The following is a 27,621-nucleotide window of genomic DNA, read 5'->3' as shown; positions in this document are numbered from 1 at the left end:
CTGATTAGGCAGTGAGGATAAAGGCATTTATCTTAAAGAAATATATAATCAAGAGATGGGGGTCAGAAAGATTCTACAAGCATTACCTGTAATAAAAAATCCTAGAAACAACTAAATGTCCATCAGTAGGAATGCAGTTAAGTAAGTTATGGTTCCTCTGTATTATACAGCTACTAAAAATATTTTTGAAAACTATTTAAGAACATGAGAAAATGCTCAAATTATGTTAAAAAAGAAAACCCCCACTATATGTAATATGATCCAATTTTTATAAACTTATAAAGAAAAAAATAAAATATAACAAATATTAATAATGATTATTTTTATGTGGTAAGAGTAATTTTTATTAATTGTTCTTCATGTTTTTGTTATTTTATAACTTTTCTACAAATATTATTATTTTACAATTAGGAAAAATAATAAAATAAGATAGAAATTATTAGAAAAAACAATTTAAGAGGAGTATAAGTTAATAAAAAGGCACAAAATAGATATAGAGATAAATATTGAAAAGGTTGTTTGGGGAAAGTGTGTGATAGCAGTATTTTTAAAAAGATTTTTACTCAGATATAGCTTGCTTCATAACTTAGATTAGTCAAATTACCTAGAAGCAATGAATGAATAATTCAACCCAAAACTTATGTAATTACAAGTCTATAATATATAAGAATATAAGTCTTTGGTAGATGAGGGTAAAAAGGGGATAAATTGTGATGAAAGAAGATTTAACTTGAGGTGTTGAACACCCAATAAAATATACAGATGATGTATTACAGAATTGAACACTTGAAACCTATATAAATGTATTAACCAGTGTAACCCCAATAAAGTCAGTAAAAATACATAAAAGAATATAAGTCTTTGGAATGTAATAATTATATCCTACAATGTCTTTATATTTTGTGAAGGCAATCATTAATATTAATAGGGTAACTTCACTCACAGCAGTTAATGATATAGGAGACAGCAGGAAGTCACTCAGGGATTACAATACTGTCATTAGTAATTTTCAAATTATACATCCACATGTGGACAATTACGAATCAGCTGTCTTTTGTTTACTATTACATTGTTGAAACATGGATGTAAAAATAAACTAGAAAAGGAGGTCGATTTTCCTAGTCTTGAGTCATAAAATACACCCTGTTTCAATATCATACAGATAAGGGTCAGAAATAAGCTACACATTGTGTCGGTGATAGTCGTTACTTGCAATCAAGGGGACAGGGGTCAATTAATAGTTGATTGCTTCTATAGTGGTCCCTCCAAAATTCTCCATTGCCCATCATTTATCCTTTTTTTCTTCAACCAGCCCTGAAGACCATGGATGAACTCATTCTATTAAAATGGACTGCAGCATTGATTAAACAACAATAGTTATAGATGTGCAATAACCGTCTTCCATAAAATTATAAGGCCTAGTGTTGTGTGTTTATGTCTGGCTAATTTATTAGGTGCATAGGAAATGATAAATACCTAGAAAAGATAGTTTTAAAATCCTCATTACTGTTTCCTTTTTTTTCTTCTAACATTAAATTTGTTTCCCTGACAGCAAACAGCAGCTTAACATGTTTTTTAATACATATTTGGGTAGCTGCCTTTAATTAAGATTTGTCAACTTCCCCATTAGCATGCCCACTCTATTGCTACCGGGATAGCTCTATCTGTCATGCCTCACAGTTGATGTAAGTTAACCTAAATGGCTGTGTGGAGCTACCATCAATAAAGAGAAAATTCCCCTTGAAGCTTCCACATAATGGCTTATCCTCCATCTGTCTCACCAGTTTTGCCCCACTGGCCCCTTCCCATTGCTCCACTTTGCTTCAAAAGAGGCATTATAATGAATGCCACACTCTATACTGGGGAAAGCAGGAGGCATGAAGTGCATAGCAAAGCAGATAACTCGGAGACATTGCTGATGAATCTTTGATTTGTTTGTTTTGAATCCACTTTATCAAGGTTGGAGGAGTCTGATGCCATGTTCTGCAGATGTTTTTAAAAAGGGAAAGCAACATGGTGTTGTTGGGAGCCACTATGACTAAAATAGGGCACAATAATAAAAAATAATTACCCAGAGGATGATTGTAGTTACCCACAGAGGCCAGAATGGACCTTATATCGGATTGTCAATGTACATGGTACTAGATATTTGTTGTAGCCATAAAAATAAAGACCTTTAATAAAGCATTAAGGCTATAATGACTTCCTGTAATAAAATGTTCTAATATGCCCTATAATATAACTAAGTTGAAAAAATGTATGTTAGTATGTACGGAAGATTGCTTTTGGGTGCTGTATAATGCTGTTGGCTACATTTTCACTTCATGGAGGATGTATACCAAAAAAAATGACTTTATTTGTGGAGTAGTTCATCTTAAAGCCTTGCTTTAAACAATATCAATAATAGCTAACATTTATTGAGTTTGACTTTTTTCCAAGCATTTCACATGCATTAACTCAGTTTATTGTTACAATAAACCTGAGAGGTCAAAAGTATTATTCAGCTCCTTTTACTAGTATAAATGAGAAAACTGAGGCAAAGGGCAGTTACATAACTTACCCAAAGTCACACAGCTGGGCAGGGGTCAAGGTGGCACCTTGAGCAGGGTGCTAATCACTCTGCTATTCTGATCCTAACTCTAAAGCAGGGCTGGAGGTCTGTGCAGGGCACACACCCAGCTCTTTTCTACTATAGTTAAATGCATGTTAGAAAGCTTTCTTTCCTGTGTCAGAATAAGAAACTTCCAGTTCATCCAGAAATGGTTTAACTCATTAAATATAAGTTAAGAAAAGAGAGTCTAGCCCATGCCCAGACTTGAAGCTGATGGAAGGTGTTATCCAATCCTGTAAGAGCTTGTCCGAATGGAGACCTAAACCTTAAGCCATAATTAAGGGGCTGTTTCTTTAACACAGAGTTAATAACTGGCAAGTTCGGGTCATTTAGCTCAGTGCTTCTAAAGTTTGGGCACTCATACACACCTTGGGATTTGTGGTAGTTGACAGAGACTGAGTATCCCCAGAAAAAAACCTACCTGGTGTGTCGCCTTCACTTGAAGATTTTGGATAAAAATAAGTTCATGCTTAATTAAAATATTCTCACAATAAAGCAAACAAAGATATTTTTTAAGCTTCTAGGAGAAAATACAAGATTTTTTTGTTTCATGCTTTGACAGAAAGCTTCATGTTCTACCCTGGATCCAAAGAAGAACAGGTACGTTTTCTGAGGCCTCAGGGCACATGGTAGAAACATTTGAGAAACCACTCTAGCCCAGTGGTTCTCAACCTCCTGGCCCTTTAAATACAGTTCCTCAAGTTGTGACCCAACCATAAAATTATTTTCGTTGCTACTTCATAACTGTAATGTTGCTAATGTTATGAATCATAATGTAAATATCTGATATGCAGGATGGTCTTAGGCGACCCCTGTGAAAGGGTCGTTCGACCGCCAAAGGGGTCGCGACCCACAGGTTGAGAACCACTGGTCTAGCCTCTAACCAGTTCTGATACACAAAGGTAAACACCAAAGGAAAATAATCAGTATCCATGGCAAACACTTATTCTGTTCCTGAAAGATTATTCCGTAGGTGATGCAAGGTGTGCAAATAGTCAGTAGTCCACTGCTGTCCTTCCTCCAGTCTCATTTGCCATAAACTTTCCCCTCTTTCTTCAACAGTCCCTCTACTCCATTCAGGAGTCAAGAGGTTAAATAAAATCAGATCATTTTATTCTCCTGGTTAGTATCCTTTATTGGATTCCGAATGCACTAAAAATAAAACCTATGCATTTTCATCTTTACCTACGAAGTCCTGTGTCGTCCAGCTCCTGACTCCCTCTCTAACCTAATTTTCTGCTATGCTCCCATTAATTATTTCATTTCTTCTCAGCCAAGCTGGACTTCCTTATGTTCCAGGAACACATTAAATCTATTCCTGCCTCAGTGACTCTGAGGCCTTGCTATTGCTATTTTCTCTCCCTGGAATGTTCTTTCTCTGAACTTTATACCACTACTTTTTTTTTTTTCTTTTGTTCATGTCTCAGTTCACATGCCATCTCCTCAGAAAGGAATTCCCTGGTTATCCTACTTAATGTTCTTCTCTTCCCCAATCACTCTCTATCACATTAGTCCTTTATTTTCTTTATAACACTTACCACTATGTTAACTCACTTATCTGTACAGCTCTTATTCAATACACTAGGTTATAAACTCCATAAGGAGAGGAATCTTATATGGTTTGTTCACCATTGTAACTTTGTCACTAATAACTGTGCTTGACACATGGTAGAAACTGAATATTGATGGAATGATTAAACAAATAAATGAATGAAAGAAAGAAAAATAACTGGAATGCATTTTAGATACTATATCCAGTAAGCTAGTGTTCTATCATTTGGGGAGAATAGAATGGAGACAGAATCTAGTCCGATGGGTTCATATTTATTTAGTAAATAGGGAAGTCAAACTGGTCAACATTGAAGTCACAATTTAGAGTGGTCATTGAAAGCTTCTGAGGACAAGAAATCTTTCCCAAGACTTTATTTAGCTTTCGCTTATTCATCAACCAAATTAGGTGAGGGAACAATACATGGAACAAATCAGAAAGACACCTGGGTATCCCGAGTTTAGGGTCAGGCCAACTTGATTCCTGTCACTGGGAAATAATATATCAATCACAGCTATGGTTTAGAACCCTGGCTTTCATAATGACATTTATCACATTCATAACTTGGGAAATTGTCCCCATATCTAGGAAGAGTAGTTTTATTCTGCATCCCCAAATTTTTAGGTGTCATTTTAGTGCCGATGATTTATTTGTATATCTTGAGCATATTTAGCCTGATGAGGAGAGGTGTGTAGCTGTGTCTCCTCTGGGTGACCAGAGAAGACTTGGCTCAGTAGAAGTGGGATCCATAATTGTAGGTACTGCTCATAGATGATCATTGATTGATTTTAGCTTTAAAAATATATTTTTTTAATTGATTTCAGAGAAGAAGGGAGAGGGAGAGAGAGATAGAAACATCAATGATGAAAGAGAATCATTGATCAGCTGCCTCCTGCATGCCTCTTACTGGGGATTGAGCCCGCAACCAAGACATGTGCCCTGACCCAGAATCAAACCATGACCCCCTGGTTCATAGATCAACACTCAACCACTGAGCTACTTGTCTGGGCAATTGTAGCTTTGTGTAATTGTTACCTTCTGACTTCACCCAAAAAGAAAAAATAAGTGAACATCATCTGAGAGGAATGGAAAGAGTGCTAGTTTGGGTGTCTGAAGACATGGGTTCTAAATCAGATTCTATCTTTTACAAGTATGGGACTTAGGATAGCTAATGAATCATGCTGGGCCTTGTGTTCCTTACCTAACAACTGGAAGAAGATTAGACTCTATATTCATTTTTGGCCCTTCCAATTGTGATAGTCTATAATTCCCTGTGCTATAAACCCATCTCAGCATCATTGAAATAGCTTTCTTTTCCAAACATCGAAGGGCAGAATATTACATCACTTTGATTTATAGGGGACTCAACTGGCTTTCTACTAAGAGAATTTTACCCAAGGACTTTTTGTTTATGCTCTCTTTCATAAATCAATATAAAAACAAAATTTCCTAGTTTACTCAGGTATACATTTCCTTAAACAGTAAGAAAGAGATTTATTGAAGAATTCCAGCTAAGTCATTGTAATAAAAATCCTTTAAAAATTCTTATGAGATTTTTCAACAAAAGTGAAGAATGAATAAAATAGAGAAATATTTCTTATAACAGAGAAAGTTATTATGAGCATATGAAATAAAAGGCTGCCAATTTGGTAAGGTTTTATAGGTTATTGAACATTCCTTTTTCACAGAAATCTTTCTCCATCAGCCTGAGTCCCATCATTAAAGATTCATTCCCTTTATTTACTATTTTAGGAAAGTATAAAGCAGGTATTAAATATAAGCTATTATAATATCTTGATAATTTTACTATTAAATAATAATTTTATATAGCCCTCTAAAGTTGACAACTTTCACGCATATTATCACATGAGAACCTCATCATTCTATGAAGAAATTAGAAGATCCTTTATCAAAATCTATAGATGAGAAAATCAAGACTCTTAGAAATTAAATGACTTGTTCGGGGTCATCTAGGCAAGTAGTAGGACTGAGGTTAGAACCTAGCCTCCTGAGATGAGACTCATTCTCTTTATCCCACATTTCTCATTGGAAAGAGATTGCATGACACAGGAGGTCAGGATATGGAGACGAAGCCTTTAAAGATAGGCTGACTGACCTGAATTAAAATTCTGTATGTGCTATTTCTTTACCGTGTCATATAAAGTAATGACTTAAATTCATTTTTGTTTCCTGTAAAAAATCAAGAATAAGAATGTGATATAAATAATATAGGGGCAATAGTATACATTACAGCACTTAGTGTTAATAATGCATAGTGTAGTCTTTTTGTTTTTACCACTTAATGTATTTTTAACCTTACAACTAGGTTGAGAGAAAGGATAGGGACATAAAGATAATTTAAAGAGAGGTACTATTTCTTTTTATGAGCCTTGCATTTCAAACTGTAATAGTTGTTTTAGTTAGATTCTATTTCTCATTCTTCCTTGAGTACGCATTGCTATCCCCTACCCGAATGTCCTTCCTGATATCTTGACTCTCTGATGAATGCCTACACATTTTTTCAAGCTCAAACTCCAGAGTTATCTCATCTTTAACACTTTCTCTGATGCCATAGGCTGTTCTTGTGGCATTCATGCAAAACTCAAATTCCCTAATACATATTTATGAAGTGCCTCCTGTGGTGCTAGGGAACTCTGCTAGAGCCACATAAGAACACTTCATAGAACTGATCTAATTTTGTTTGTTTCTCTAAGGCAGCAGTTCCCAACCTGTGGGTCGCAACCCCTTTGGGGGTTGAACGACCCTTTCACAGGGTTCGCCTAAGACCATCGGAAAACACATATATAATTACATATTGTTTTTGTGATTAACCACTATGCTTTAATTATGTTCAATTTGTAACAATGAAATTGGGGGTCACCCCAACATGAGGAACTTTATTAAAGGGTCACTGCATTAGGAAGGGTAAGAACCACTGCTCTAAGGAGTTCCCACACATTGGGATTTTACAGACCTTTTATGTTTAAAAAGTGAGGACTAATGTAGAAATACCAACTTTTAATTTTCTAAGTAAGGATATAATAAGCCATCACAAAAGAAATGGCATTTGATACCAAAATATAAAATCTCTGGATTAAAAAAAAATTAATAGGTAAGCTTTTTAGAAACTTCATAGAAGAGTCCTGCAATATCAGGGAACAGCCCTTGGGGGATTCACTCGTTTAAATATATTTTTGTCCCAATTTGATAGTTCTTAGAGATATTTTTTTTTCTTATTTACATTTACATTCCTAGTGCAGTGCTCTCTGCCTAGTAGGAAGTACTCAATAAATGTTTATGAATGAGGCAGTGAATTTTCCTCTGAGCAAATACTTCTGAGGTCCGTGGCAATGCCGGCAGTGCAGAGCACCTGTGAGAGGACGGGGTAGTAGTGAGAGAGCACTGGAGTTGTGCGTGTGCTGATATAACTTACTTCCCAGGTTTGCCAGGCACCAGCCATTCAGAAGATTTTGCAGAGTTACAAATGAGGTTGTCTTGCCAGAGAACAAGTGAGGAGGCAGGGCAAGAAGTAAGATACTGGGGTATCCTATATAATAAAAGCCTAATGTGCTAACTGTTTTGTTGTCTGCTCATTTGTCCAACCAATCAAAGTATAATATGCTAATGATATGCTAAGATCACTCAACTACTTGGTATGACGTGCACTGACCACCATGTGGTGGACGCTCAACTGGTAGGTTAGCTTGCTGCTTGGGTTTGGCCAATCAGGACTGAGTGAGATGGGCCAGACATGCCCTGGAGCCCTCCGGTGTCCCTCCCCAGCCCCGATTGTGCATTGGTGGGGTCCCTCAGCCTGGCCTGCACCCTCTTACAATCCAGGACCCCTCGGGAGATGTTGGAGAGCTGGTTTTGGCCTGATCCCACTCAACGCAGGAGCTGCCCCCTGGTGGTCAGTGCATTCCCACAGGGGGAGCACTGCTTAGCCAGAAGCTGGGCTCACAGCTGGCGATCTCAGAAGTGGTGGCCAGAGCCGCTCCCACCTCCGTGGCAGCACTAACCATGTCCGACTGATGGCTTAGGCCCGCTTCCCACTGGGAGCAGGCCTAATTTGTCAGTTGGACATCCCCTGAGGGCTCCCAGACTGTGAGAGCGCACAGGCTGGGCTGAGAGACACCCCCCCCCCTGAGTGCATGAATTTCGTGCACCAGGCCTCTAGTATCACTATAAAAAGAAACGGATTCTCTTCCTGGAGCATAATTTAAAATATTACATGTGACATTTTAGGTCCATTAAACATTATAATAAGTATAGCTATAGTAAATAGATAACATTCATTTAATATTCACTGTGTCAGGCAGTGTTATAAGTTGTTTGCATGCACTGTGTCACTTAATCATTACAACAACCTGTTGAGGTGATGTGATTACTATTCCCATTATGCTGATGAAGAAACAGGCTTGAGGTGGTTGAATGATTTGCCCAGCATCACACAGTTAGCCAGTGGTAGAAGTAGCTTCAATCCTGACACATTTGTTTTTAGAGTTTACCAAAACTCTTGGATCCCTTTCTAGCCATATATTTCTACAATGAGCAGAGTTTTAAATGAGAAAATTAAAATGTTGCTCTCTAGCCAGGATGATAAAGCTTGCAGGGTATCCAGTTGTTTTCCACTTAAAAGCTGTGTGACCATAAGCAAATTCTTTAACACCTTTGAGCTTCAATTTCTACATCTCTAAAATGGGAATGAAGCCCTCCTTTCTGTGTTTTGGGGAGGATTAAATGGATAATATATCTAAAATAGCTAGCAAAGAGTGTGGATTATAAAGGGGGTTTCATAATGTTAATTCACTAAGGGGCCTAGTAAGGTAAAATATTTTTGAATTAAAATCATATTAAATATTAGAGATAGGATGAGAGCAAACAGATCATTACTCTAGTGAATAAAGATGCCTAAATTTACAGAATTCTTTGGAGAGCCATGAGGATTACTTTGCTGCAGCCCTCATTTCAATTAAGAACATGGAGATCAGATATTTCAGCATGGGGATAAGTTATATTTGATTTACAACACAGATGCACTTTTGCAGCATCTCAACATTCCATTCCGTGGCTATAGGTCTAAGAAGCTACTTCAGCAAACCTGAAATTGCAAGATAAATGGAAAGTGCTTAATCATTTGAAAAGAAATAGCAAAGCATGCCTGGGTACCAGTGAGACCATTTTGAAAGACTGACAAATGTCTTCATTAAATAGTCCGAATATAAAATTAAAAGAGTTCATCTCTAATGTTTTTACACATCACTTTTAGAAAAATATGTACATATCTATATGTAATCTCATTTTGGGAAAAAGTATTGTTCACTGAGAAAAGCACGTTGCAGAACAATGTGTTAAATATGAACTTCTTTTGTAAAAACAGTGTTGAGCCCCTCCCATATCTGAGTCTGCATTTTACGGATGGATATAAACGCGGAGAAGGTGTGAATGGTTCATGCCAGGATGTCACAGTGGGAACCTCGAGACTGGTTGGCCTGAGAAAATTTGTGGACAGCGTTTTGCTTCTTGAGTACCTTTGTATTGTTTCACTAAATGCAATGAGCATAGATTACTTTGGACCAAAAATATTTAAAGATATAGAAGAAAAAATGTACACTTTAAAAAAAATCTTTATCTACCCATTCATTTATTAATTAACCCATATTTATTGAATCCCTAGTAGTAATGATTAAAGATTGGTCTTCTCTGTGAACTGTCAGACTTGACTCCTTCAGAGGCAAGCTGGCTAACCATGATTTTACTTCGTGGGGTTAGCAACGTGACTCTGTGCTCTGTTCTAAAATCCCATCCTGTTCCCCATGGGGATTAAAAGGATATATTAGATTTAAACCACTTGTGATTAATTTCACTCCTTTCCTTTCCACCTGTAGTTATCACATTAGAAGGAGGATTAATTGACTTCCCAATTCCATTGACTTGTGGGTGGTCATAGGTGGCAAGAGGCGGAGTTTAGAGTCAAAAGATAGGAGTTTCAGTTCTGACTCTTCCGTTCATCAGACATGCAATATTGGTATGTTGAACTCTCAGCACCATCCTCCCTCCTGAAGTAATAATACCTTTCTTACAGTATGGCTATAAAGCCCCAGTAGGATCCAATATTAAAAGTCTTAAAACTTGCAAAGTGATGGATAAGTATATATTACTATTTCTCCACAAAGAATTTGCGATTTTGCTTCCTAACAGGGATCAATGACACATGGTGACACGTATTTGCAGATTTCCACCGGAAGCAAGACTATCATAAGTTTGAATGGCGCTAAGACATTTCCGTTAGCCCCAAAGCAACAGCTGACACATTAGGCAAATGCAGTTTCTTCCTGGTAATGACCACAAACCCAATCAACCAACAAGCATATCTGACCTGGTGTAATCGTCCTCAACAAGCATGTGCTTTGGAATTGGTGAGTACCTTCCCGGAGAGATGGGCGGCAGGGAGGTTTTATATTCTAAAGTGCCATTGTTGCCAGAAAGTAGATGGTTTTCCATCGGTGGAGAATAAGCTACGAGGTGAAAAAAGAAAAGAAAAGAAAAAACCCTGTTATGTGGGTGATTTGATGTCTCATGCCATGGTTTTGTTAAAAACAGAAAGGCTTCGCTACATGCCAAGGATTTTCTTGTCCTCCAGGAGGGGGCGGGTGCTGTTTGTTGGCATTTAATATGTATGAGCACAAAGTGACCTTTAGGATTGGAATGATATAATAGCAGCTATACTATAAGCCCTGTTAGCATAATTAGGTCAAGCGAAGAATTGGAGGAGAGATTGAGCACACATGTTTCCAGAATGATGATTAATTTTTCTGCTGAAATAAAAATGTTAGCTTTCTAAGGACAGAGTTCACATTCTTTTCACATAATTACTATCCAATCATCAAAAGCAGAAGGTTCCTCAGAACAAGTTCTTGTAGATATTTTAATCAAAAATCTGCTGTACTCACAGCTCAGGAAGACTAAGAACTCTGGCCTTCTTTTCTATTCACCCACCCTAATTCATCTCCTTTCGGGGAGACTGAAAACCCCTCCTTACTGGGTCCCCTGTCCTCCTCTTTCCATTTTACACATTGAGAATTCCAGCTCTGATCATGCTGTTCTCTAGCTGAAATGCTCTTAATTGCCAGGAGAGTATTGAATATTTCCTCTCCCTTTCACTGTTCTTACAAGATTGGTCCATTTCCAATCTCCCTTCCACATGTCCTATGGCCTTCAAACAAAGCCTGTCTGTCCTTCACAACATCTGTACCTTTGTTCCACTCTATTCACTGCAACAATTTCTGCCTCTTACCCCATCTCTGATGTTGAAATCTCATCCATTCTCCAGGATAATTTTCAAATGCCACCTTCTGCATATTTTTAAATCATCTAAATGAAGGTAATATTCCTTCCTTTAAATGCCCAAAGGATATATATTTTTTACCTCTTTCCTGGCCTATGCATCCTTTTATTTTGCCATATGTTGCTGCTATTTATATATCTGAATTAGTGTTCCTTCCAATGAAAGCCATGGTGGTATCTCCTTTGTAAATCACCTATTACCTCACAAGGTGTTTTGTACATATTAAAGTTACTCAATACATATTTCTTATTTGAATAGCAAGTTTTGCTTTCTCTCTTTTCTCTCTTTTGCATTGTCCTTATAAGCCCTCATGAAGTGGCTCACAGAGTATCAAGGCTGATTTTTCTAAGTTCATCCAGTTTGAAACACTTTGAAGTTCAATCTCTTTCATATCCTAAGGTGAGGCTGATCTCAGATTACTACCTGCTTGAAAAAAAAGACATATCTGGGGGCAAGTCATTTTAGAATCACCATTAAGAAAAGCAATAGCTAATGTAGTGGGCAGGTAACAAAATTATTCAACCTGTAAATTTCTCTCAAGAGAAAGATCTAAATCTAAGAGAGGTTAACCGATTTGCTTAAGACCATAGTACTCATTAATGGCAGGTCCTGCAGACATTCTGGGTTCCTAACTTTACAAGTGGGTCCTCAAAATCTGAGAAAACTTACTGATGTCAACAAAACTGTCCCTTAAACTCAATAAAAAGATGAATTGCTTCACAATTAGGTCCATTAAGACAGAACTTTAGGTAAAGTTCTTGTTGACCTATTAAGAAGAGTTCTAGAAAAGACAGGCCAGCACAGCATCTCATAGTTAGTTGTTGCCCTGGAAATCCCTACCTTCAACCCACCTTTACTGCCTAAGTGACTAACAAGTTTGTCTGGCTTCTCTACCAATATAACAAAATCAGGTAAAGGTAAGAGCTATGATGATGGTGACTACAGAACATAATTTCACCAAATATAAGTCCCCCCACCCCTCCGCCCATACCAAGAAGAAGCATAGTATTTTCCTGGGTCTATTTTGCCAGCCTGTCTTTTCCACTCTGCTATTATATAGATTTGAACTAGGAAGAGAAAATATTATGGCATGAGAGCCATTATGCATTAGAGACTTAAGAAATAGCCCTTAAAAATGTGTTGCTCCTATGTTATTGTAACCACACTGTCTACAACATACATTATTAAGCCTTTCCACAGTGGCAGACCTGCCAAATCATCAGGGTGTCTCACCTTCAAAACACTAGGCAACCAGGGAGTAGAGCACAGAATCCCTCTGAAGTATTTCCACAGGCTTAACAAATGGGAAGGTGCAAGCATAGGCCTTTGCCAAGTTTTGCAGAATTCCAATTTCACAAACCTGGCATGCTATGTGAAGATGACACAGAGGGTGGTACTTACAGTGAGTAATATCCGGTGGACCATAAGGATCAGTCATATAAATGGTGGTGGGCTTGCCAACCTTTAGATAAACTACATCTGACGTGTTCTTCAATATTGCTACTGCCTCTTCGTGTGTTACTTCTTCTAAACTGTAGTTGTTTACCTGAGAGGTGAAAAAATTCAATGTTAGAGTCAAAACTCTGCAGGTGAAGGGAAATACTCAGGCAAGAAGATACATAGAATTTTGACCTCATTTCAAGAATAAATTGCAATGATTACAGTCCAGTATCTATTCCATACTTTGGCAGAACAGATAGGTTAATGGTATCAGCCAAAGCAGGTAAGATACAGCTATTGATGCTAAAAAACAAGGTTGCTTCTGCCTTTTTCTGTGATGAAGCAATACATTATAACAGCAAGCAGAATACTCTTTGTGGAAAAGTGAAAGCAGTGGTCAAATGTCTTTCTTATTATGCTATAATTTTTGTGACTACAAAAGTAATACATATTCATTGAACTAAAAAAAAAAAAAATTATCCGCAATCTCCCTATTTCGATATACTGTATTTCTATAGACAATTCTGACTGCATTATACACATTGTTTTGGAATCTGCTTTTTAAATCTACAGTGAGCACTTGTCCATATTTTGAATGTACTTCAGTAACATGAGTTTTGTTTTCTGCAGAGCACTGTCTTGCACGACTAAAACATAATGATTTCACTAATCTCTTACTGAAGCACCTTTAGTTTGCTTCTAATTTTTTTGTGGTAGAAGTGATGTTGCAGTAAACCTTTTCTATATTTGTGTACAACTTCGCTGATTTCTTCAAGATAGATCATACAAGTAGAATTGCTGGACCAAACTGCATGAAACCATATGACAAGGCTTCTCATACCTATTCCCAAAGTGCTCTCTGGAAACATGGACCAGTTTACTCTTACACTAACTATTGGAAAGCCCCTATTTTCCTCAACTTCACCAAACTTGGCTTTTCTTACTTTAAAAATTGTTCCCATAAAAATGTCCCATTTAACATGAATCTGTCTTCTACGGAAAGAGTGCTCATGTTGGGGGCCTAGGGCTTTTCAGGTGAGTGAGTTCAAGGGTACCCTATTGCCAGTGGCTTGAACAGCAGCCCCTCTTTGTTTATTGGACAGAACAGCCTGGGTTACAAGTGCAGTTATCACTCCATGGCAGTGGCATTGCAGTGGTTCTCTGCAGTACCTCTCTTCAATGGTTTTAAAATATTCAGGAAGTATTTTAAGTACCTAGGTTATCCTTATTTGGCTATTCTTTTATTATGATACTAGAGGCTCAATGCACGAAATTCGTGCTAGAGTAGGCCTTCCTTCCCCTGGCTGCTGGCACCAGCTTTCCTTTGGCACCCAGGACCCAGGACCCGGGCTTCCCTCACAGCCCCGGCTTCATCCAGGGGGTCGTCTGGAAGGTCGTCTAGAAGGACCTTTGGCAGGGGTCCTCAAACTTTTTAAACAGGGGGCTGTTCACTCTCCCTCAGACCGTTGGAGGGCCGGACTATAGTTTAAAAAAAAAACTATGAACAAATTCCTATGCACACTGCACATATCTTATTTTGAAGTAAAAAAAAAAACAAAACGGGAACAAATACAATATTTGTATTTGCATGTGGCCTGCGGGCCATAGTTTGAGGACCCCTGACCTTTGGTCTAATTAGAATATTACATTTTTATTATTATAGATGATTCTGAAATAATGTAGAATTAAAATAAATGTGCCAAGCTTGGATCCTTGCATATACTCTGTGCTATCTAAATAGCAAGTTAGTTACAAACACCTTTCAGCATTGCCTTTTTCTTTTGGCCTCATGTTGTTATATAAATTCCAAAGACCAGTGCATCCTTGGTGGTGTAGCCCAAGTTAGGGACCCTGGAACCAGAGGGAAATGAACCTGACTGATGAGTATGAATTCTGACTGTGAACTCTCTGGTAAGCTGTAAGCCTCACCATATGTTCCTGTAGATTTTTCCTAGATAAGAAACATTCTCTTAAATTCTTCTGTACATTTAATGTCTAGCACTTGTTCATTCATTGATCAAATGTTTATTGAATACCCATTATGTGTCAGTCACTTTTTTATGTATTAGAGTTATAGCAATAAACAATAAGAATGACAATCACAGTAGACACTTCTATAGCCTGTATTACACATCAGGCACTATTCTAAATTATTTTACATATATTGAAACAATCAAACCTCACAACAACCTATGAGGTAGCTATTAGAACTACCTTCATTATATAGATAAGAAAAGCATGTCTCCAAGAGGTTAAGAATCTGCCCAAAGTCATTGATATAATAAGTGGTAGAGGCAGAATTAAAAGCCAGTCAATTTGGCACCAGAGAGCACACTTTATTCATCTACGGCAAGCATGTCAAACTCAAAGGCTAACATGGGCCAAATAAACAAGTCATGTGGCCCAAGAGTCACGAGTTTGACATGCTTGATCTACGGTATATTTCTTCTTCTAGATAGACAAGGTCTCAGCTCCCCTGTAACTCACTTTCTAATACATTCTAAGGACACAGTTGTTTATGGAATGAATGAATAGAATGTATCCGTGCAGAAAAGTGAGAACGTAGAGGGACTGCAGGTATGGGAACACAGTTGATCATGGCAGCCCTTATGTAATAGAGAAAAAAAATAACAGTAATAATAACAATAGCTAACATTTATTCGAAATCTGCATGTCACATGTTTTCAGTGTACTGTGTATAAGTTCTGACATAAATCATATAACTGATCCTGGTTATAGCTCCGTGAGGAAAGCATGAATAATCAGGGCCATTTTACAGATGAGAAAAACCGATGTTTAAAGAGGCTAGCTTGCAACAAAGAGGCCACACAGCCTCCAAAGGGCAAAGCCATCAGTTGGATTACAGTCCTCCTGAAAAACAAAAATGAGACTGCCCTTGAGTGCTGGTTCATTGAAACCCAGGGCTTACATCATCTATTCTTTCTCCCTTGAAGAGAACAGAGTCTCCTTCCAAGTTTACATATAGAAGTAACATAAATTCCAAAGTGTTATATAAGCCTGAGTAATCATTATACTTCTTGCTCAATATGGTGGTGACTAAATTGCGTCATCCAAATACACTGACATAGTTAAAAGGTAAATAAATACAATGGATAACAGCTAGTATATCTGTCTCTTTGAGACCTTCTTATATATTTGATCACTTGTTTTAGGGCAGTATCACTTGTACCTAAATAATGACTATTTACAAATGATGCTCATGATACAGTAATTTAAAATGTGTATTTAAGTTGATGTTTTATCTCAAAAAATTATTACTTAAGGTGGCTGTGAATATTGTGACCAAGGGCTCCAGCATCACCTATGGGGTGTGTGTCCCCAAAAATGTATACACGCACTTGGAATAATTATAAAGGCCCTGTTTATTAAAATACATTTCATTTTCAAAATTGAGCTCTCAACTACTAAAGTGTGTATACATTTTTTTTTTTGTGAGGGGGGACCCTGTATATTGATAAATCAAAATGGAAGAGGAATTTGTTGGCATAACACAGAGGGGATGACAAGTCAAGGAATAAAGACTCAAAGGCTAAAAACCACCTGGATTAGATTATACGGGCACAGGAGTTCTGTTTTCGACAAGGACTCATTGTCTCTCTCCCCAGGGTAGAGAAAGCACACAGCTCATTAGATTACCCGCGAAAAAGAGATGTGGCTAGTGCTTATTAAATTGCATTTTTGCCATTTTTAAGGTGGGCAGTGAAACAGTCTTGAAAATGGTACCTTCAAGCATGTTTTCTGAAAATGATTTTGCTGACAGACTCTTAGAAAAGGAACATCTTTGGACCAGAAAGCAGATGAGGACTGGGTGGGGGTGAGGAGTAGGGAAAGAGAGGATATTGGGGGAGTAATTTATAATGGTGGTACGTCAGTCTGTTTTTATTTGTGACAAGGAAGTATTGGAAAATTTACACAGATTTTAGACATGGAATGAGTGTTGTGATATTGTCAACAGGACGCAATCACTAAGAGCACATGCTTTTGTGTCATACAGACCTGGATCTGAATCCTTGTCCTGGCACTTTCTAGCTATGTGACCTTGGGAAACTTATCTCACCTTCTTGGCCTCAGTTTTGACATGTGTAAATAGGTATGATAAGAATCACCGGATTTAAACGCACTGACCTATGTACAGTGACAGGTGCACTGAAGTACTTATTAATGGTAGCTCTTATTAGCATTACTATTGTCATCATCCATCCCTTTTCCCAGGAAACAGAAATTCTTGGTGAAATTTTGTGCTGAGCATTTTCCTGTAAACATCTGTGAACTGATGAGTTTAATTGTGGTACTGTTGATGAGGCTTCTGTGTGTGTGAGTGTGTTTTGTTTTTTTAAATCAGAATAGTACAGGATCTGGATCAAAAATTGCTCTTTTGTGCTGAAGTCTTCAAAATGTTTTTTACAAATGTGGGTTTATTTGGGTTAATTACGTGTGTGCATTCTATGAACCCTCAAGATAAAGGGCCTACAGCTGGAGCTGATTGTACAAAGAGAGAAGGGATATTATACTGATTGGCTAGTTGCTCTTGTCATTGTTTTTCATTGTCTTTTTTCTTTTCTTTTGCACGGAGTATCTGCCTATAATGGTGAACACTGAGCAACTGGCCTGGTTTTATAAAAAAAATCATGTGCATCTGAATGAAGTATTTCCATAGAGTGTGTACTACACGGTGGGGGGTGGGGGAACACATATGTGCAGCATGTCCATTAGGACATATGCAATAGGACCCTGGACTGAGGCCAAAAAGAGAGGTTGGAGGTGAGATGACTCATCCTCTCAGATAGAGCTCTGAATCTGAGGATGATGCAGATAAAAGAGGGCAAACCAGCTGAAGGAAGAGGTGCTAGGAGACTTGTCAGACTTGGCAAGTGTGGTGAGAATTCAAATAAGTGTAAGCACACATACAGGTGTCCCCACAAAATGTATACACATTTTGAATAATTATTAATTCCAATGGGTTAAATCAGAAAAGAAAGAAACATCAATAGAGTTACCAGTTGTTAAAGTGTATGTACTTTTGGGGGGACACCCTGTCCCTGTATATGTGATGGTACAAAGACAGGAGGTGTGGGGGCATGAGAGGGTGGGAATAAGGAGGAATGACACAAGTACTGATGGCGAGACCCTGACCTTCCCGTATTCGTTCAGGAATACCAACGTGGTGGGACAAACTGGGAGGTGATCGAGGATGTAAAAGTTACCCAGAACTATGAGGCAATGTGAGACTCTAGGAACACTAAAAATATTATAAACTCCAAAGTTAACTTCTTAAAAAGGAGACAAAGTCGTTGATCACTAGATCATATGATAAATTTAAAAGGAGACCAACCTAATGTACTAATGTCAATGATATAAAAATAAATATGCATAAACTAAAGATTAAAATCTAGGTGGGATATTGAAATTAATTCTTATGGAAAAATTGGCCTTAAAAATAACTGAATAAATATGAAACTCTAATAATGGTTAACTTTGAATAATAAATATTTTCTTATTTTTCTTTTTAGCAATGAGCATGTATTAGTTATTGCTAATGAAATTAACTCTATTTTTTAAATGAGCAAGAATAGAAGTTTAAATAAGAAAGAACATAAACTAAGTGCAGTGGCGTCATGATGAAACACACACAGCAAGATCTCATGGTTGATGGAAATTGGAATGGGAAAGAAGGAAGGTGATTTTTCATGCCCAGTGAATTGACCAACATTTATTAAAAATAATTTGCCATGTTTTAACTTTAGGTGTTTCTAGAAATAAAGTCAACTTGGTATAATGAGAGTAATTTTGAATATAGAATTGGGTTTCAATTCCCAGATTCATGGATTTTGGTCAGTTAATATGTTTACTGATCATTTTCTTATAGGTAAAATGTGAGTGATGCTGATTTATTGGTTGATTACTTGTGTTTACAAGAAAGGAATGATACCATGAATCTGAAAAAACACTGTATAATAAAAAGCAGTATATAAATAGTAATCAAACATCATAATCAGACATAGTGCTTCTGCCGATCCTGCTAATGGAAATAGTTTCTTTCTTTGCAGGGTTCTTTCTGTGAAAATGATCACCCCCTTCCACAGCACTTCATCCTGCAGTGCCTCTTCCCACCTCAGAGACTGACCCCCAGGGCAATGATTAGATAGTTTTTATCTTTGCATCCTCTCCCACGCCCCCTCCATCTGATACACTATAAATACTAGGCACTTCATCAGTGTTGAAATCATAAGCTAAATAAGTTAAAAAATAACCAAAGGAAAAGTGATCAAAATTCCCCATTTTATAGGGAGAATGAGGCATTTGAACTGACTTTCTATTTTACATTTGTGTTGGGTCAGAGAAGTAAGGATAGGGAATGAAGGTCATCCAACCAACAACACAATTATTGGACACCCATTCTGTGTCAGGCATAGGATATAAGGATGAAAGGCTGGCACAGAACATGAGCACCGGGTCACATCAGCTTATAAGAAACAAGATGAAAGCTCCAACAGTGTACATTTCTTCTTCCTACATTAATTATTGATGCATCTCTTAATCTTATTTCGAGAGAGAAAGAGAGAGAGGGAGAGAGAGAGAGAGAGAGATTGACAGTGATGTGTTGATTGACTCCAGCTTCCTCTATAGCAGTGGTCACCACAATGAACCCCTGGGACCTCAATGGGTACAGGAAGAAATATTTGAACTTCTATTAATATTTATCACGTTGATCTTAATCTTTCCACTTTAGTGTATGTTTTAAATATGTACCATATATTAGCATAGTTATATATGTATGCAATTTAAAGTAGAGAAATATACATATATCAAAGGCAACTTTTTATGTTTTATGGATGGGGCATGTTCTTAAACAACCTTACATAAAATGTCATTGCAATTGCATTTCATTGTAATATTATTTCATTTGTGACAAGTTAGAAGGAAGTCCAAGAAATAATTATCTAGCTTCTTTTTCTTGTGCTGTTTCAGAAGTGACTCCAACTTCAGGGGACAGAGTTTTAAAGATGGACATTTGTAAATATCTGTCAGCCCATTGCTGGAGGTTGCTCAGTGATGCTGTGCCAGCTGATGGAATGGGCGTTTCCACCAAAGCCTCCCTCAGGAGAAGCAGCGAAGCAGCAGCAGAGGCGGCTAGGATGTGATTAGGTAAAGGTAGGACTGTGGTTCGTAACCTCGGTGCACACTAGAATAATTTGGAAAGCTTAAAAAAGACCTGTGTTAAATAAAGTGTGCTCCTACCCCAGAGATCCTGATTTGATTCTTCAGGGTTGATTGAAGCCTGTGGATGCACAGAGTTCAAAACCTTAGCACACTATTCAAATGTGTAACCAGGATTGAGAACCAGAGAGGTTGAGTAAACTGGTGAAAGGAATGTGGTTTTAGGACATGGATCTCTAGGTCTGAACTTAATTTCATAATTTAGTAATTATGCAATATTAGAAATTATTTTGTCTTCTCCGAGTTCCAACTTTCTTTTCTAGAAAATAAGAATGATAGCAATGACTGCCCCATCCAGCTCTCAAGTGTTGGGGTGAAGACCGTGTGGGATGCAGCAGGTGAAAGATATTTTTAAGAGGAAGCAGGGTGTTGGTGGTAGGAAACAGCCATGTGCACAGAGAGTACAGCTTTTGGTTCTTATCTAAGTTTGATCTAACGAATGCAAGTTCACTAATTCAGAAAATGTCTACATATTTGCATCGTCTTTCAGATAATTTTCTTATTACTATTTGAATGAAACTAAGCAATTTTATAAATCTCCCCAAAATAATAATTTAGGTCCTTATAGCTAATACTCGCTGAGAAAATTGTATTGTTTCCATCCACATTCCCTAAATCCATTTACTGCCTATTACCGTGGGATATTAATTTTGGAATAAGAATGAGAGATAGCACATCCCAGGGTACACTCCACAAACCATTAGTTATAGGTGTTTTATAAAAATTACTTTAAGGAAAGGGTTCCATAAACAAAACAGAAACAAACTCATAGATACAGAAAACAGACCAACAGTTGCCAGAGGGGAGATTTTTGGGGGATTGGGTGAAAATGGTGAAGGGACTGAGAAGTACAGATTAATAGTTACAAAATAGTAATGTGGATGTAAAGTGCAGCATAGGGAATAAAATTATAAATATTGTAATAACTCTGTATGGTGCTAGGTGGGTACTGGAAATATCAGAAGAACACTTTGTAAGGTATACAATTATCTAACCACTATCCTGTGTACCTGAAATTAATACAAAATAATATTGAATGTAAACGGTAATTGAAAAAAATTTAAAAAGAAAATAAAGAGTAGAAACTACCTCCTTCCCCAAAAGAAAAGAATTCCACAATAAAATACATTTGAAAATTATAGTATTATCCCAAGTTAAATTAGTTCCTTGACTGCGCAGGGCTTCACAAACTCTTTAATGTGCTAAGTTCATTGAGAATTTACAAGAGAGATGAGATACAAGTTGCAGAATTTCCCAAATTTATTTGACTACCGATCCTTTTCATGTGACACAGTCAGTAATGAGACTGGTGTTTTGAAATACACTTGGGAAGCACTGACTTAAGGCAACACTGCCATGGTAAAGAGACCAACACAGAAGACCAAAGATGTATGTAACTTGCCAAGGTCAATTAGGCATAGTGCCAGCTGCATAGAACTTGAATCCAGTTATCCTATCTCAGGGTCCATTGTCTTTCTTTTTTTTTTAAAAAAAAAATATATTTTATTGATTTTTTACAGAGAGGAAGGGAGAGAGATAGAGAGTTAGAAACATCGATGAGAGAGAAACATCGATCAGCTGCCTCCTGCACATCTCCTACTGGGGATGTGCCCGCAACCCAGGTACATGCCCTTGACCGGAATCGAACACGGGACCCTTCAGTCCGCAGGCCAATGCTCTATCCACTGAGCCAAACCGGTTTTGGCAGGGTCCATTGTCTTTCTAACCTACTTCAATTCCTGTGTTACCATTTCCCTTATCTAGTGCTTCCCTTTAAGAAGAATTAAAAGCAAACAAACCCATACAGACTCATAAAAGTTCTCTCACTGTCTGTGCTTGTTTTTTTGAACTTCAAGCAGAGGTTATAGGTAAAAGAGACTAAGATGATGAAGTTTAAATTACAAGGGGCTTTGACAATTAATGGCTCAGGGTATCCCTATAGAGAAGACATACAGATGACCCTGGATTCAAAGTTTCCGGCCTTGTGAAAGAAAAGATGAAGGACATCGCATTTCTGTAATATATGTGGCTCTCTGTTTCTCCTTGGTAGGGTTTACTAAAAACCAGTGTATAAAAATCTATGAAAGAATTTGAAAATTATGACTGTTCACTTCTGATCATCTGTCCCATAAAGTTCAGGGCCAGGAGATAATCTATTCAGTCTGAGATTACAAAATGAAGCTACTGGTATAATCTGCAAAAATCAGATGTCATTGTCATTTGACAAATAAGCAAAGCAATATTCTAGTGAATGATTAGTGTCAAGCAGCAGAAAAAATTTAAAAATTATTATTTTGATAAGAGAATATCTGGTTGACCCAAGAAACAGTAGAGAGATCTGACATTAAACACTTATCTGAAAAACTAAGAAGCTTATTGCATATGTGATAGGCAGGATAATTTTTTCTTATAGTAGAATAATGTAAAGATCAGATGGGGGAATAACATATTAAGAAAGAAAAAGATGTCTCGTTAAATGGGTAATCTACTTATAGAAGACTAGAGGCCTGGTGCATGGATTCGTGCACATTAAAGTAAATTAATTAGAAGGTGGCTGGTGGGGTAGAACTGGACGCGATCAGCCAGATACACCCTGGAGCCAACCTCCAGCAGTCCCCCCCTGGCCGGCTGCACCTGGGGCAGCGCTGGGGCTCGAAGGGCATCTGCAGAGTAAGCAGAATCCCTCCAGCAGGTGGGGTCCCTCAGCCTGCTCTGTGGAGATCAGGCCAAAACCAGCAGTCTGATATTCCTGGAGGGGTCCTGGAGTGTGAGAGGGCACCCTGCAAAGTTGTTGTCACTTGGAAGCTTCTGTTTTGAGCGTCTGCGCCCTAGTGGTCAGTGCAAGTCATAGCTACTGGCTGGTTGCTTAGGCTTTTATATATATAGATAAGTAGGAGTGGAAAAAGTTATGGCAAGAGTGAGAGAAAAATGTGTAAAACATCTTAAAAGACTGAGAAGAAGTGACAGATATAATTTTTCAAACAAATGTGGGTGAGAAATTAGTATTCACCTTTTCAAGGGACAGGACTATGAATAAAGACAGAAATGTATAGGTACATGTATTTTGATGTAATTTTAAGGAAAAATTGCTAATGATGGTCAGTATCTAATAATGAATAGCTTATAGGAGGCATTAAGTTCCCCATCCTTAGCATGTTCTAGCAAAGGTGAGAGACTACTTCCTACTATTCTGTGGGATTCTGATGTCCCAAAAAAGAGTTGGAACAAGATAATACCTAAAATAGAAACTTCATTTCTGAGATGTATCAAGTACATAAGGTAAAAATGTACCCAATAAATATGGTATAATTCAGCTATTTCAGTACAGAAACTGGAAGGGTTATTGCTGAGAGTCTAAAAAAGAGTAGTTCTAAGCACTGTGGTTTCATTGCTTTCACTGAAGGGCAGATGTTGTGAGACTTTCTGAAGTGCGGTGATCCAGCCACAAAAGTCTAAAGAAATGAAAGGAGATTTATTTCAGATCAGTTTACTTTACAGAAATATGAATGAATATTATAGGGAGGATTTTTCCTAAGAAGTGGTACAAATTACTTTAGAAAAAAAGAATAGCTATTTAGAGAGAACTATAGAGTGTGGTTCAGGTGGTAAATCACAGAACCTAAATTATTCATATTTCTTTTGGGGAAGGAGAGTAGAAGATGAGGAATATAAAAAGACATGAATGTAGGTTAGTACAGGGAAGAGGAGGTGGAAAGAAATGACAGAGGGAGAGCATTAATACATATTTTTGGGGTGAAACAAGATAATTGGTCTTTTGGGGTAGCTCCCATGATTATTTTCTTTATTCTCTCCCTCATGGTAATTTTTCTTTCAGAATATTATAAAATGAATCATTTTCTTTCATTTCCAAATTCAGCCTGACAGTTGCCTTGGAAGTAATAATTAGGTTTTCCTTACATAAGAGAGGAGAGGCCTATTATTGTTGAAGGTTCATTTTTTTAAAAAGCTATTCTTTAAAAAACTCAATCAGTTAAGGATTATGTCACAGCTATTTTTGAAATCATTGTATCTACAATGAATATTGAGAAAATCATGATAAGATAATAGCATGCTGCCTGGAAAATCCTTTGACAGAATTATTTAGACTTCAAGTTTTTATAAGAATTTGAAAATAAAGCTAGAAATTTAAATGGAACCCTAAGAAATCAGCACACAACATCTAGAATGATATTTCAATAGCAGTGGTTGAAGAAATACCAGAAGAGTTGTCTACAACCAAACTCTTATAGAAGAATGATGAGTCCTGGGTCACATCATAACCATCTATGGCAGTCATTAGTTTAGAATGACACTGTCCTCTTCATTTCAATTTAGCACTATATAGGAGATGGATTTCTCAGTTTATTTCATTCCCAAGTCAACAAACAATAAAGTTTATATTCTTGAAATGAATTTATTAGGGCCTACATCCCCAAAACACTGTTCTGGTTCAAAAGACACGACTTCATAAGAACCAGCTCTTACATGAAAGGCAACAAAACAAAGCAAACAAACAAGAAAATTCAGAAAGTCTTAAGAATAAAAATGGTAGTTCTATTATTAAGTATAGTGCTTATATTATATATTTAAAATGTACTTAGGTTAGATCTTTGTTAAGTGTTCTTAGCACATATATACACAAATAATAATTATTATATTAATAAGAATAGTAATAACAGTAATAACAATAACAATTACAAGGGTAGAGAAAACTTTGGGAGGTAATGGATATATGTATAGCCTTAATGATGGTGGTATTTTCATGAGTGTATAATTATCCCTAAACTCATGGAGTGTGTTCATAAAATGTGTACAGTTTTTACATGCCAACTATACCTCAATAAAGTGGTTTTTAAAAAAGAAAATAAAATGATACTAACTTCAGGTAATAAAAAAGCCAAAAACTCGTAGCTGAAACTTTGACTAAAGTCATTAATGCTACTTTTTAAAAAAATTTTTTTTTTTTTGCCATATGTTTTTCCTGCCAGAGTTGCTTTCTGAGTATTGGCTATTGCTGGGAAATCAAAGGTGTGCAATATATTACTTGTTAAACAAAGGAATTAATGAAATGACTGAATGATAACTAAAGGAAGGAAAGAACTGACTGACAAATTCTAGGAAACAAATGCAAAGACCATGCTTAGTGGTTTTAAGCATGGATGCAAGCCAGACTGACTGGATTTGAAACCCAGTTCTGCCCATTGTTAACTATATGACCAGTTAGCAAGTAAGTCTCTCTATACTTCCATTTCCTTTTGCTTATATAAAATAAGCCATTCGAAAAGCACTGTTAAAAGTACATGGAAAATAGTTAAAACCAAATAAATATCAAGAATACTATAGCCCTGGCTGGTGTGGTTCAGTTGGTTGGAGCATCATCCTGTACACCAAAGGTTGTGGGTTTGATTTTTGGTCAGGGCATATACACAGGATTCATGTTCAATCCTGGTTGGGGCATGTGTGGGAGGCAATCAACTCCCCCCCCCTCCCCACTTTCCCTTCTTCTCTACAAAATCAATAATAAAGTTTAAAATAGAATATTATAAAGGTCTTATCTAAATAATTCAATACAAAAGTCACTGACAACTACGAAATTAGAGTGAGACTAAAGACAAGCTGTATAGAATACGGAAGTGGGCACAATGAACTTTGAAGTTCAACCTACAAACTTGCACCTGTCTTAGAATTTACTATTCTGAGGAGACTATATATATTGGTCCTTCCCAAACACTTCTCACAAAAGTGTTGGCGATTATGGTTCCTTACAGACATATATTAGAGGCTCTATTGTCTAAGGGCAGACATAAGACTACATATACTTATCTCACTTGAGAGCTATCTTCTCTTAATTTTCAGTATTTGATTATTATCATATAGATTTGATATAAAAGAGTCAATGGACATGAAGTAGTTTTATTAAGTGAAATCTCAACTGCTTCACTGCTTATCATTGTCTGATGTTGCCTTAGTTTAGCATATCACCCCAGGGCTTAGAAGGGTGGCCATGTGTTGGTATCAATCATTTGCAGGGCTCCTGAAGCATGTGGGCAGCTGGCAAATATAATAGCTGTAATGCTATCTGAGGGGAGAGGAGGAAGGGATCCATTCATACATGTGAATTCTTGGAAGGTAGGGACTGGGTCTACACTGATTGAACAATGGGCCACAGAGAGATATAATAATGTATTTATCAGTACACCAGGCAGTTCCCTTTGTTATGCAAAGCCCAACTCTCTAGTAGTTCTGCTTTAGCAGCCTCCGTAATAGGAGATGGATTGTGTTGGAAAAACAACCTAAAATCTCTGTGCCTTGCCTATCTATGAAAACTGGTGATACTTTAGATTTCTGTTTTTAAAATGTCAACAAGTCAGATACAATTATATGTGTACTTTTGAGATCTCTTACCACAAAATATGCGCTCCCTTCTTTTCTATTTCTGCCCATGATCACTGCTCTGGAGTGGATTGTGTCCCTTCCCTGCTATTCATATGTTGAAGTTCTGACTGCTAATATCACTGTATTTGGAGATAGGGTGTTTAGGAGGTAATCAACGTTATTAATTAAATGAATTAAGGGTGGAGCTGTATTCTGGTGGGACTGGTGGTCTAGGAAGACGAGAAAGAGAAACAGAGAGATCTTCTCTCAGCACAAGCATCAAGAAAGGCCATGTGAGGACACGCAGAGAAGAGAGATGTCTGCAAGCCAGGAAAAGAGACCTCACCAGACACTGAATGGGCCAGAATCTTGATCTTGAACTTCCCAGCTTTAAGAATACGAGATAATATATTTGTTGTTTAAGCCACCTAGTCTATGGTATTTTGTTATGACAGCCTGAACCAACCAACATTCCTACACTGGGAAAGGAGCTTTATAAATATGCACATAGTTTTGCTTGAGTCACACTCACCATGAGTAGTCTGTCTCCTACTTGCAACCTCCCATCCTTTTGTGCAGCTCCTCCATCTATGATTTTAGTTACATAAATGCTGTTGTCTCCAGGAATGTGCTGGTTCCCCACACCTCCTGCAATACTGAAGCCTAAACCTATGGGGGAAGAAACAGAAAAAGAAAAGCTTTTTTTTTTTTTTTTAAGAAAATGCAATTAGCACATTTCAATAGTCTAAAAACTTTAATCCTCAATTTATTATAACAGAGATAAATAACAGCAAGGGTTCTACTTCGGTTGATTTGTTCTTCTTTAAATAGTTGAAGACTTGTTGATTAATGCCAATGAGTTGAGCCAAAGCTCTTGAAGTCAATCCCTTGTGGCCCTTAGTTTTGTTCTACTTTATGATTGTACATTTATTTGTTGTTCCCTAGATAACTAATCAGCTCCTAGCGGGTGACTGGACAAAATAGGGAGCAGGCAAAAGTGTGAAAGGATCCTACGTGAGCCACGCAAAACAAGTACAGTTCTGCTCACGTTGAGTCTGT

The 27,621-nt window shown here is 37.3% G+C and overlaps 1 protein-coding gene across 11 annotated transcripts in view; it reads right to left on the bottom strand.

Annotated features, from left to right (window-relative positions):
* DLG2 (discs large MAGUK scaffold protein 2) overlaps positions 1 to 27,621 on the bottom strand; it is an 884,334-nt gene that overhangs the window by 466,490 nt on the left and 390,223 nt on the right. For all 11 annotated transcript variants that reach the window (XR_009454391.1, XM_059708253.1, XM_059708256.1 and 8 more), the window contains exons 6-8: positions 27,095 to 27,231; positions 12,910 to 13,054; positions 10,540 to 10,678 (exon numbers count right to left, since the gene is read on the bottom strand). Coding sequence is in view for 10 of the 11 variants with exons in the window: in XM_059708253.1 (XP_059564236.1) it covers positions 10,540 to 10,678; positions 12,910 to 13,054; positions 27,095 to 27,231 (421 nt within the window). In the remaining variant the exon portion in view is untranslated. The remainder of the gene's footprint in view (positions 1 to 10,539; positions 10,679 to 12,909; positions 13,055 to 27,094; positions 27,232 to 27,621) is intronic.

The sequence above is a fragment of the Myotis daubentonii genome, chromosome 9 (genome assembly GCF_963259705.1).
Source record: "Myotis daubentonii chromosome 9, mMyoDau2.1, whole genome shotgun sequence".
Taxonomy (NCBI): Eukaryota; Metazoa; Chordata; class Mammalia; order Chiroptera; family Vespertilionidae; genus Myotis; species Myotis daubentonii.
Note: the sequence above shows the minus strand (reverse complement) of the source record. Positions and strands in the feature narration are given on the sequence as shown.